The sequence below is a fragment of the Xiphias gladius genome, chromosome 24 (genome assembly GCF_016859285.1).
Source record: "Xiphias gladius isolate SHS-SW01 ecotype Sanya breed wild chromosome 24, ASM1685928v1, whole genome shotgun sequence".
Classification (NCBI taxonomy): Eukaryota; Metazoa; Chordata; class Actinopteri; order Istiophoriformes; family Xiphiidae; genus Xiphias; species Xiphias gladius.
The window spans coordinates 2,057,938-2,071,577 of record NC_053423.1 but is presented as its reverse complement, the minus strand read 5'-3'; the positions used below and the strand labels follow the sequence as shown (position 1 = coordinate 2,071,577).

At 37.4% G+C, this 13,640-nt stretch overlaps 1 protein-coding gene across 9 annotated transcripts in view; it reads left to right on the top strand.

Moving 5' to 3' along the window:
* The window catches only part of phf14 (PHD finger protein 14), a 105,790-nt gene that overhangs the window by 37,372 nt on the left and 54,778 nt on the right, over positions 1-13,640 (top strand). For 7 of the 9 annotated variants that reach the window (XM_040121498.1, XM_040121500.1, XM_040121503.1 and 4 more), the window contains 3 exons: positions 5,376-5,482; positions 5,921-6,052; positions 10,498-10,660. In XM_040121498.1, coding sequence (XP_039977432.1) covers positions 5,376-5,482; positions 5,921-6,052; positions 10,498-10,660 — 402 coding nt within the window. The remainder of the gene's footprint in view (positions 1-5,375; positions 5,483-5,920; positions 6,053-10,497; positions 10,661-13,640) is intronic. The other 2 variants (XM_040121499.1, XM_040121506.1) reach the window with 1 other exon arrangement.

Genomic DNA, 13,640 nt, shown 5'->3' with positions numbered 1-13,640 from the left:
ATCACATACACACATATGTAACGGCATTGACTCAGGAGGTCGTCCACTAACCACAAGGTCGGTGGTTCGATCCCCAGCTCCTCATGTCCGGATGTAAAAAGGTGTCCTTGGGCAAGATACTGAACCCCAAATTGCCTCCAATGTATCATCAGTGTGTACAGAAGAGCACTGTTTATACAGAAAAAGCACAGTATGAATGTGCGTGTGAAAGGGTGAATGTGGCAGTTGTGTAAAGTGCTTTGAGTGGTCAATAAGACTAGAAAAGTGCTATAATGCAGTCCATTTACCATAAAAAGCGATATTAAAAGTATAACTGTTGTAAGTAACAGCTATGTAGATAATTTGTCAAAAAATGTTAATATGTCTGCAAGCAAAATGGACAGGAACGAGAAGGAGACTAGCAGTGAATCTGCAATGACCGCCATAAATCACCTAATTATGAACACGCACGGTTTAAGTAGCAACATCAGTCACAGCACTGGATGCTTTTGTGCCATCTATCGCCACTTTTTCATCTTCTATTTGTCATCCTGCCTGTGCATTTGTGGAAATTATTGATGTCCCCAACTGGGACTATCATCTCTCTTCCATTACACTGTCAGTGTTTTTGTTCATGATGCTCCTAGACCTTTAGCAGTCCTGGCAACTTCACATCACTTCAAAAAAAAAAAAAAAAAAAACAGAAGACAGCCTCTTTAAAATACCTTGAGGCTCAAACAGCTACCAGGCGACATATAATATAACAGGCATAAGTGTTAATGCAATCCACTTTAGTATCGATCAATAGAAAAATAATTACTCAATAGAACTGCAAGCAGATATACCAGGGTTATACAATCTGATGCAACTCAGAACTGAAGACATACTGAGGGTACCAAGGGCGACCAACAGGTCAAGACCAACACTGACTAAGGCTTAGACAGTGTGGTTTGTGTGGTTGGGCGGGCTGTGATGCCTTCCTACATAAAGCCATGGAGTCTGTATGTCTGTATCAGTATCTGCCCTAAAACTAATCTCAATAAATCATATAGTGCCTAAGTCAGGAGTGTTCACGTTTCTAGTAGTTTGCTTTCTGCAATACACTTTAAAAAAAAAAGGATGAATTGAATAAAATGAAAGAAATTTAGTGAAAATGAAAGAAATTTAGTGAAACTGAAAGGAATAGAAACCAATTTCCAAATGAAGCAGAGACATTTAGTAACAGCAATACAATATTATTTAATTTGAATCAAAGATCACATAATAATGAATCAGAAAAATGGTGGAACATTAAAATAACCTACACTAACTGCTCCCAACCAGCAGAACACAAGATACTACAGCATTGAATGTTTTGGAAAAAAACTTAAATAGGGTTGTAGTTCCGGTATCGTTTAATTTGTAAGTTATTTTTACAAATAACTGGTATATCTAAGAAGAACATCAGAAAACAGTAAATAATACCTTTCATAATGTGACATTCAGAAGTTTTTAGTTGTGTCTGACAAACGGTCCAAAACCCAAGTATTCCATTTAATGTATAATTATAGAAAACGTTTTAGTAATTTTAAGATTTTGAGAAGCTGAAAATACCACATGCTCTGCATTTTTTCTTCAATAAATGCCTTAAACAATGAATCGTTGATCAAAAGAGTTGACAATTTTGGGCCCTTTGAGCTGTTAGTTGTTGTTTCTGTTGCAAAGAGGAGGCTAATGTTTACTGGAGACTGAAAATGTTGCAAATATGCACTTAACAAAACAGCAACACACAGGAAGGCTTCCTTCATTGTTTTCTAAATTGTTTCTGCAGCTGACCAAATGCCAATTAATAGGTTTGTCTTTAATTTTACATATACCTTTTGAAACAATGTTACATGATTACAAGAAAAAGAGATTACATTTCTATCATTATGAAAACATTATGATTGAGAAATTGAGTTGAAAACATAATTTTTTGTTATTGACTGCCAACAGAGCAGCTAAGCCATGCTGGGAAAAAAAAAATCAAACTGGACTTGGTCTAGACCAAAGACTGAAGTACCAAGACAAGTCAGAGTTAAAACACCCCTGAGAGTAAGGCAAGTCCAAGATAATAGAAATATGTTGAGACACACTCAAGTACTGTATCGCTGATTGTTTGTGAATAGACTTGGTCTGAGAGTGGCTGCCGTTATTGCTGCCAGCCACATGTATCGTCAGGAGGCAATGGACAGATTTTTGTACCCCAGAATTTGATGTTAGATCCAAGAGCTTCACATAGAAGGGGCTTAAGGGCCCAAAGATGTCAGCATCAGTGGTTTAGTCTTACAGCAGAAGCATACAACTTACACTTGGCAGAGAAAGTTATGATAGAGCCTTCTTCTTTGGTCAGTAGTATTTCCAAGTGATATTTTGTTCCCATGGCTTGATAGTCCAAATTTTACTATATTGTATATAGCAAAGATGCTCTCAGTCACAGAAAGTGTCCTTGTTTCGATGCATTTTCCCATAGGACACAGCAGTGTGGCAGGAAGCCAGCTTAAAGCTTGTCTGTGTACCTGACTGCATCTCCTCACTTTATAAAAAATATACCTTTAACTTCTTCATCTGTCTGATTAAGCAACAATGTTGAAACTACTCCATATCTGCAGTGGAGACACTTTCTCGTGGTTGGATGCAGGCAGACTGCGGTCCAGGTTGGGGAGATAACCTCAGCAGCCCCTTGTGCTTTGGTCAACCTGCCCCCGCCATCTATCAGGCCTCCCTGCAGGGACGCTCTCTCTGTGCTACAGGCAGAGCGAGCATGCTCAGATTAGAGCTTCCTCAAGGAAAACTTTGTCTGTTTGGTGACAGACTTGGTCCCTATGAGATAAGTTTTCTAATTAACCCGCGTGGCAGCAATGCACCTGAGATGCAGAGAGAATAAACTGACTATCTGCTACTGCATTTCATCTGCTACATACAACAGGTTCCCTCCTCAACACTCCTCACAATTCTGCTGTAATTGAACTTTGCAGCTCTGCTTTTGCTAACACTTTATTTGGACAGTCCAAACTCTCAGGTGTTCAATTAGTGTCACTCAACTCTTTTTGCATCTTTATAGTCAGTAACCCTACCTCTGACCTTAGCAACACTAGCCTACAATTTCACTTTTCTTCCTGGGGTGTAATCGTTGTAGTAAGACTAGATGAAGTTTGTTTGTTCAGCAGCATGAACTCTTCCTAAACCTGGTTGGATGAGCAAACCACTTGCTGAGCAGTCATTGATTCTTGCTTTTTACTTTCAAAAATGGAAAAACAATGGCAGTTGTTTCTGAATTGTGTCTTCCGAGTTATCCATCCAAATCAGTTTCTGCGTAAATTTGAGGCAAACATTTGAGCTTTACGCCTTTACCCCAGTGCAAGTAGCTTGGTTCCAGACATCTGAATCAATGAAATGAAGAATCAAGAAAACATCCTCCTGTATATTTTTTTTAAATTTATTTTGCAATTAACTTATTTATGTATTTATAAGTAGCAGCCAATAGTTGGTAAATACGTAATATAAATAATAGTTGCAAACAATATTTTCTTTCAGTGTCCCTACATAGCTAGCCACACAAAAACATTGACAAACGTGTGAGATAGAGGCAACTGTACAAGTTTACTTTTGCACACTTTGTTGTGTTGTAGAATAATAGAAAAAATTGCAATTTTTGCTATTCAGACTACACTCAGTAACCCGTAATGACGAAGTACAAACATGTTTTTAGAATTTTTTGCCAACTTATTTAAAATCAAAAACTGAAGTCTCTCATTTACAAAAGTATTCAGACCCTTTGCTGTGTTACTCCAACTGGTTGCAGGTGCATCCAAGATTTTCATTGCAGTCCACTTGTCACAAATTGAACTGATTAGACATAGTTTAGAAAGACACACAGCTAGGTGTCAAATTGCATGCCAGGACAAAAACCAAGGAACAATCTGTAGACCTCCGTGATAAAATTGTGGTGAGGCATAGATCAGGGCAAGGATATAAACCCATTTCTAAAGCGTTGAGTGGCCTCAATAATTGTAATATGGAAAAAGTTTGGAACCACTAGGCCTCTTTTTGAGGTGGTTGTCCGGCCAAATTGAGTAAACGGGTAAGATCTGCTTTGGTCGTGGAGGTGACCAAGGACCCAATGGTGACTGTAATAGAGCGTCAGACATTCTCTGAAGCCCTCAGAGATGGGAGATCATGTCGTAAGGAAATCCATCTCAGCAACACTCCATCAGTCAGGCTTTTATGGTAGAGTGGCGAGACAGAAGCCACACAAGTAGAAGATATATGACTGCCCGCTTTGAGTTTGCCAAATGGCATTTAAAACACCCTGAGAGCATGAGGCAAAAGATATTCTTTTCTGATGAGACAAAAATTTAACTCTTTGGGCAGAACTCCAAATACTATGTCTGGTGAACACCAGGTAACTGCTCATCACCTGCCCAATACCACCCCTACAGAGAAGCATGGTGAAGGCAACATCATGGTATGGGGGATGCTTCTCAGTGGCAGGGACAGAGAGAATAGAGGGAAGGATGAATCTGGTGAAATACAAAGACGTTCTTGAAGAAACGCTGCTCAAGAGCAAGTGTGACCTGATGGAATCCAATCAAGTTGTAGACACGTCTGAAGGGTGATTAAAGCAAACTGGAGGCACCTGACCTTAATTTAGAGTACCATAGAAACTGGTCTGAATACTTTCTTAAATTAGAGATTTCAGTTTTTGATTTTTAATAAATTTGCAAAAATATTTTAAAAACATGTTTTCGCTTCGTTTTTATGGGTCATTGAGTGTAGATTGAAAAGTGGCAATTTTATCCATTTGAAATTAAATCTACAACACATTAAAATGTGCAAAAAGCGAAGGTATCAGAATACTTTCTGAAACCACAGTATGTGTTCATCCTGAAAAACATATGAACTGCACCTAATAACCACTACAGATTCTTCCTTATGGAATGAAAACGATGTTGGCAGGGTATATACGTGATTTGGTAATGATTGGTTAGCCACCTCTCAACAAGAAATGGACTTACATGAGCATACTGTCAGGCTGAATGAATAAAGTGAGCTGAAATGGCAATTCAGTCTGATTGTTAGGCTACAATACAATGGAGGGGAATGGAATTTGTTTTGATATGCTAAGAAAAAAAAACAACTTTTCTTTCCAGAAACAGTGTCCTTGTTACGCTACAGGCCCTAATATGGACAGTTCTCATTAGAAATCCTTTCTATAAAAGAAAAAAGTTCCTATGGAAACTTTTAAGTAACTTTGAAATAACTCACTGGCCATGCTATCAGCACTACCAGTGCCACTCTTTCTTGAAAGACAAGTTGCTGTTCATTGTTGTTACATGATAAATATTAATGAAACGTTTTTGTTTTTCGTTTGGTAGAAATTAAACACTCCAGCTGTTCTTAAAGCCCCAAAAGAGAGGAAACCTAGCAAGAAGGAGGGAGGACCCCCAGGGAAGTCATCCAGCCTACCTGCAATCCTCTATAGGTGAGCACACAGTCTACTGAGAGATGCTAGGGCAAAGTCAGGATTACAGATGATGATTAAATGGTAAAGTAATGATAGTGAAACCAGGGTAAATTTGTTTAATGTGTTGTTTGCTTGTTGTTAAATATCATCAAATGCCAGGGGCAGAAACAGCGTGCTTTACTGCATAAATCCATCATTGTGTGTAGACCATATGGGGTTGAGTGTGTGAAGTTACATCTAATATAATCTCTTTTTATATGGTAAAACAAAAACTAAGAAAGTTCATCTTACTTTTCACTTTTTTCAGATTCACTTTTTTAAAACTAAATGATACATCTCCCTACTGTATAACAAACATTTTTTCATTCTGTACTTCCTGCTAGAATTGCAAAATAATGACTAGTAATGTCATTAATCAGCATTTTCTCATGCATAATTTCACCTGTGTTCCTGCAGCTGTGGCATCTGTAAGAAGAACCAGGACCAACATCTGCTAGTGCTGTGTGACACCTGCAAGCTCTACTACCACCTTGGTTGCTTGGAGCCACCACTAACACGCATGCCCAAGAAGACCAAGAACAGCTACTGGTGAGAGACATGAAAAAACGAAGGGAATGGGAGGAGATTGAGACGCATGTGCATGGGGAATTTATATTGTGCAAGGATTTATGAAGAAATACACTGGGAATAACACTATCTGTAGACTAAGTGACCTGAAATATATCCATTGAAAATAATGTAGAGGAAATTGTCACTAGCTGAGAAGTTCCAAGTACAGTACAGTGTTCTGAGCTCTGTATGATTGGAATAATACGGGCAAAAAACCACTGTAACCTTTGAGGTAACAACGGCATAAACCAGGCTGTGCTGGGTAGCCATTAGTGAAGGTTAAACAGTTTAAGATTCCTCAGAAGGAACACCGCCATATCAGTGTGGTACTATGTAAGTTTTGACTGTCGGTGGGTTGCAGATGCTCCACTGTACATGCTGCAATCCTTCATAACATGATTCAACATGACAGTAAAGACAGCACAGTGTGTATTAAGGGAACATTGCAGGTAGAGGCAGGGCCACTGTATGTAGGCTGTGTTTTTCTTCCTTTAACAAAATGATAGATACATCGATAACATAAAATACAGTGGAGTGCAATAAAAAACAACACATTAAACTAGAAAAAAGAAATGAAAGTAAAAAAAGGGGTAAATAAACAGTTGCGCATTTTTTTGTTCTTCAGGCTCTGAGCTACATCTTTATTTTTATTTGAAATAAAATAATGGATACTACATTTAAGTGCCAAGTCTCGGCTTTAATTTAAGTAGGTTTACATCAATATAGAAAGAACTAGAAAGAACTGTGTGAGAGATATAGCCTGTTATGCAAAAAGTCCCCAAAGATTAGGAGTTCAGAAGCAGTTGGACAAGCAGTTGGTAATCATAATTATCATATTATTATATTTAATATTTTGTGGAAAATCCTTTGCAGTCAATGAATGCCTGAAGTCCTTGACCCAGAGACATCAACATACATTTAGTATCTTCCCTCACTGCAGCCTCCTTCAGTTCTTGCTTGTTGTGAGGTCTTTCTTTAGTCAGGTCTTCAGCAAGTGGAATGCTGCTCAGTCGGAATGAGATTGGGTGATTGGCTTGGCCAGTCAGGGATATTCCACTTCTTCAACCTGAAAGGCTCTGTGGTTTCTTGGGGCGTATGTTTAGGATTATCGTCCTGCTGAATGATGACATTTCATCCAGAGCTTTTGAGTTTTGATGCATTTGACTGAAGCTGAGCACATAGAATGCTCTGTATACCTATTCATTCATCCTGTTACTTCCGTCAGCAGTAAAATCATCAGTATTGTTCCCAGTTCCATTAGCAGCGAGACATGCCCAAGCCATAACAGAACCACTGACCTGTTTGACAGATGTTGTCAAGATGTTGACAGCTGCTACTTTTTTCCTCTTTTTTTCTCTTTTTTCTTCTTTTTTCCCTCTTTGCATAATTTGATAGAAGTTTATTTTTGTTTCATCAGTCCAAAAAACCTTATTGCATAACTCTTTTTTTTGTGACCTACAACCTGGCCTTTCAGTTTTTTCGGTTTACCAGGGGTTTGCATCTTGTAGTGAATATTCTGAAGTTATGGTCATGAAGTCTTCTCTTGATTGTTGACAAGGAAACATGGAGAGCATTCCTGACTTCTAAACTTGACTTCTAAACTTATACACTCACAAAGTGGTGTTTCTTCACCATGCAAATGATTTTCTGTTCATCCACAAGGCTTGTGCTCCTCGGTTTACAAGGTCGTTTGTCATTTTCTAGTTTTCCTGTACACACCTGCTTTTTTTAGAGTGTATCCAACTGCTGATTTTGGCAAACGAACTAACTCTGATATCTCTGATACATTATAGCCTTTTTTGAGCCTCATTATTATCTTCTTTACCTCTTCCACCTCAAATGGCAACTTTCAACTCAGAAACTCTGAGCCATGTGTGAGCTCTTTTGTGTATGGGCTTAGACTGAAACAACACACAAGTGCACAAGAAATACTTAGGAGCCAGTTACTTAGGATGTGACTGTGTGCTTTTGTCTCTGTGCCACAGCCACCCCTAATATATATGATATATGATGGGAATGTCATTAGTTTTGGAGGTACAGTGCATTCAGAAACTATTCAAACCCTTCCTTTTTTTACATTTTGTTATGTTGCAGACTTATGCTAAAATTGTTTAATTCATTTTCTACCTCAACAATCTAATCTCAATACCCCAAAAATGACAGAGCAAAAATAGATTTTTTTAGAAATTTTTGCAAATTTAATAAAAAGGGAAAAACTAAAATATCACATTGACATAATTATTCAAATGACACTTGAAATTTAGCTCAGGTGCCCCCCATTTCTTTTGATCATCTTTCAGATGTTTCTAAACCTTGACTGGAGTCAAGCTGTGGTAACTTAAATTGATTGGACTTGATTTAGAAAGGCACACACCTGTCTATATAAGGTCTCACAGCTGGCAATGCATATCAGAGCAAAAACCAAGCCATGAGTTCAAAAGAACTACCTGCAAAGCTCAGAGACAGGAGTGTGTCAAGGCACAGATCTGGTGAAGGCTACAAAAAAACTTCTGCTGCATTGAAGGTTCCCAGGAGCAAATTGACCTCTCTAATTCTTCAATGGAAGATATTTTGAACAACCAGGGGCTCGTACAACTGGCCACACTGCCAATCTGAGCAACTGGGGGAGAAGGGCCTTGGTAAGAAAGGTGACCAAGAAACAGCACTCCAGCTATCTGGGCTTTATGGCAGAGTAGCCAGATGGACACCTGTCCTCAGCAAAAGACACATGAAAGCCTGCTTGGAGTTTGCTAAAAAGCACTCTCAGACTGTGAGAAACAAGATTTTCAGGTCTGATGAAACCAAGATAGACCTGTTTGGCCTCAATTCTAAGGGAAAGCAGAATGCAACAAAGTAGAAAGATATCCTTAATGAAAACCTGGTCCAGAGTGCTCAGGACCTCAGACTGGGCCAAAGGTTCACCTTCCGACAGGGCAAAGACCCTGAGCACACAGCCAAGACAACACAAGAGTGGCTTATTGACAATTCTGTGAATGCCCTTGAGTGGTACAGCAGGAGCCATGACTAGAAACAATTGAACATCTCTAAAGAGACCTGAAAATGGCTGTCCACTGACGGTCCCCAACCAGAGGATCTGCTGAGAAGAATAGCAGAAAAGGTGTGCAAAGCTTGTCAGGGATACCCAAGAAGAGTTGATGGTATAATCGCTGCCAAAGGTGCTTCAACTAAGTAATGAGTAAATAGTCTGAGTGCTTATGCCAATGTGATTTTTTTTCAGTTTTTCCCTTTCTAATAAATTTGCAAACATTTCTAAAAATTTCTAAAATTTTGTTTTCACTTTGTCATAGGGGCTATTGAGTGGAGATTGATGAGAAAAAAATGACTTTAGCATTTTTAGCATAAGGCTGCAACATAACAAAATGTGAAAAAAGTGAAGGGGTCTGAATACTTTATGAATGCACTGTATTTGGTCACCAAAGTATTGAACATATTAAAACTGTGATCTGATGATGGTGGTGATGGGAAAAGTCAGTGGATTTCCATGCTGAAAATCAGAGTTATCGCAATTCATCCTGTAGAGGGCATGAATGTGTGTATCAAATTTCATGGCAATTGATTCAGTATTGTCAAGATGTTTCAGTCTGGACCCTAAGTAGTGGGCTGACATTGTCATTCCTACAACCATGTGGATAGCAGGGCTAAAATTAGCATCATCTCTCTGGCGTCAACAAATATTGACATCATTCGCTTCACAAAGATTGTAGTTATTACAGGGCTGTTGTTTTAAATTACATTACATTTCAAAAGTATTCTTTTAATTTCTGCTCTTGCTGTATATTATCCACTTGATGTGTTTATGATACATAATCCCTGATAAGGACTGATGGAAGAATTGAGTCTGATTTTTGCTTTCCATACCTCTTTATTAGACATATCAATTTACACAGAGTTTAAATTATAAAAAAACAAAACTCCTTGACTCAAATAATAGTTAAACATTTTGGGAAATAGGCATATTTGTTTTCTTTCTGTAAGTGATATGAGAATTGATACCACTTTCATGAACAGAGCTGGAGTCAAGATGTTTTTGGCCGAGCTTAGTACAAAGATTAGACGCAGAGGAACAAAGCTTACCTGGCTTGTCCAAAGTTCAAAAATATCACCAATAAATGTCACACGTTACTCTTTGCCCTTTTAAGGGCAAACACTATCAAAGAAAAGTTTTAAATATTGGCTGCCACTTAAGAACATTAGAACTTTAGATTCTTTATCAGGAAGAAGTGTAATATATTGGGATATTGAGTTTCTTTTTTTCAGTCAGCTCTCTTGATCACAAGCTCTACAAGTCTGTTTCTTTGTTTTGTTTCTTGCTTTTTTGGGGTTTTTTTTCGAATTAAGGATTTAGGCCTGTGATAATAAAATCAGTACAGTTTGGTGACTGGAGCTGTCTTCCTTCTCCTCAGGCAATGCTCCGAGTGTGACCAGGCCAGCAGCGATGAGGCCGATATCGCCATGGAGACGCTACCTGATGGCACCAAGAGGTCTAGGAGGCAGATCAAAGGACCAATCAAATTCATCCCACAGGAGATGTCACCAGAGCCCAAGAAACATCAAGTGAGAGGCACGGTGTGTATTTACACACTGTAAAATGTAAAATGTCATTGTTGAAATATATTTCTTAAACAAAAACTGTTCTTTTTACAACTAAAAAGAATGAAAAGTTTTGTATAACCACCTCATCGTCAACTCTAATTAGAGTGTAACTGATGACAGTGTTGGCTAATTCATTGATCTGCATTGATTACAAACAAGTAACTTGACTCTCATGCTCTTCTTAAGGTTATCACAAGGTAGCACAAGTTAATAGTGTGTTCCCCTGAGCAATAAATCAACATTTGTCATAAAAGTTTTGTTACAAAAGGCAGTGAGACTGAATACAAAATTCAGTGGATAAGCACAGAGAGATGTGGATTCCTTGTGGTGGAATGGAGACAGGATACATGTATAAAAAATATTCCAACTTGAATGAAAAAACTGTTTGTTGTCCTTTGAAGTGATACAACACTTAATTTGATTAGAGGCAGGAGACAAGAAAAAAGAAGGAATGAGCCTGATGGGGAATAATACTAATACACTACCTAGAGGGAAGTTTTTAAATCAGTCTGGGCTCCAAATCCACTCCATGAGTCAAATTCATGTGAATAAAGCAAGACTTTAGATTTGATTTGCATTGTCTCGGTAGGGCAGTCTAATAGTTTTAAATGAAAAATGTGTTAAAAGTCAAAAGGTCTGCTGCTAAATCTCAATTTGCAGCTCAGTCAGGTATACAAAGCATCAGGCACCCCCAGAATTAAAGCTCTAATGTCTGCATTCACTGCACAAAATGATATGGAGTTCCTGAGTTTGTGTGGTTTTATAAAGAAAAATAATCAAAAGATTTCTACACTTGACAGTAATTAAGATAAAACCCCTAAAAGACTGAGAAAGAGGATTTACCACAGATTCCATTATAAGCCTGTCCAAACTTATTAAGAAGTTAAAGTACAGATTCACAATTTTGCAAGTCTGTCTTAAACAATAGTTAGGTACCCTTATGAACATTGAAATAGATTTGCTTGCTGTAATAATTCCTCCTTTTCATACTGGCCATTAAAATTGCTGTAGCTAATGCACTTCTGAATTGATGGCTAACAAAAACCCATATATGTTTTCATAAATTTATCTATTAGTAGCTATTTTACAAGCTTAGTCTTTTTAGTACAAAATACTCATTTGTATTTTCATGGGCAATGTTTTAATGTTGAGCTGCAGCAGAAAGTAGTGGTAAAATATAAAAAGAATGCTAGAGAGAGAAATTCAATCCTTGGCTCCTTTCTTACCTCCGCACAGCTGACCAATAAACTGCGTGAAGTAGGTGTGAAAGTGAGATTGTCGGTTTCAGAACAATCCAGTTTTCAGGAGTTTCCAAAGCAATTTGACCATCCAACAAGCAGGTCTCATGGAGTATACTAGCAGTTTAAAGCATGCACCACCTACAGGGAACATGTTTTATTTCCCCTATTAGCACCAACTAAATTAAAGCAATAAATAAAAGAGAACTTCATTATGTCACACTAATTGAATTCCCAAATAAGAAAAAACAAACTTTAGCCTTGGGAGATATTGTAAGCAAACTCATCTTTTTTAAATTTATTCTTAAGCATCTTTTTCTTTTTTTTTTCCAAGTACTAGATTGTCAGACAAATTAGCCTAATTACTAGCATGAAGGAACAGTAATTTGTCAAGAGCAAACTTATTTTATTACTTAATCTTTTTATAGTCATATTTGACAACACAAACTCAAAGATGAGATTTTTAAAAAACAAATAAATGACAATAAAAAAGAGCACACAGACAAGACATAGAAATAATAGATAACATACAAAAAAGGGAGATAATTCCAAAAGTACAACACACATTCTCTATTAAGGAAGTTTAGGAACATACCTTTATTTACTTAAATGTACATTTATATGTAATTTTCCATGATTTAACTGTTCCGTGTCATTTCTTTCCAGTATTGCATGCATTGATATGATTTTCTGTAATCATAATGAAGGTATAAGTTTGACAGAAAAGGTCATTAAAATTATTAAAAAATGATAAATGTATATCATTCTTAAACCAAGTTTTGTTGGCATTCTACCACGTAATATAAATTCAACATCAAATAAAATAGGCTTTTAATCATTTTTTTCAATCTCTTTTTTTGCACAATCTTGAATGTCTAAATATGACTTAATATAGAGTGATGATAAGCCAACTAATAAACAACAGATATAGTTAGGTCCATAAGTATTTGGACAGTGACACTTCTGTACACCACAACGATAGATTTGAAACTAAGATGTGATTGAAGTGTAGACTTTCAGCTTTAATTTAAGGGTTTTATCAGAAATATTGCATTTACTGTTTAGGAATAACAGCTATTTTTATACATAGTCCCTAATTTTCAGAGGCTCAAAAGTAATTGGACAGTTGACAAATGATCACTTTCATGGCCAGGTTTGGCCTTTTCCCTTATTTTATGATAAATTAAACAGATAAAAGGTCTGGAGTTGATTAAAAGGGTTGAATTTGCATTTGGTAGCTGTTCAAGGGAACCCTCAATATGCAGTCTAAAGAGGTGTCGATGTAAATGTAGGAGACCATCATTAGGCTTAAAAAACAAAACAAACCTATCAGGCAGATGGCAGAAACTTTAACAGTGGCCAAATCAACAATTTGGTGCATTGTTAAAAAGTAAGGAATGCACTGGTGAGCTCAGCAACACCGAGAGACCTGGAAGACCACGGAAGACAACTAAAGGTGGATGATCACAGAATTCTTTCATTGGTGAAGAAAAACCCCTTCACAACATCTAGCCAGGTCAAGAACACTCTCAAAGAGGTAGGTGTGCCATTGTCATAGTCTACAATCAAGAGACACCTACATGAATGTAAAAACCGAGGGTTTACCACAAGGTGCAAACAACTTGTATGACTCAAGAACAGAAAGACTGGATTAGACTTGGCCAGAAAACATCTTTAAAAAAACCAGCCCAGTTCTGGAACAAGATTCTTTGGAC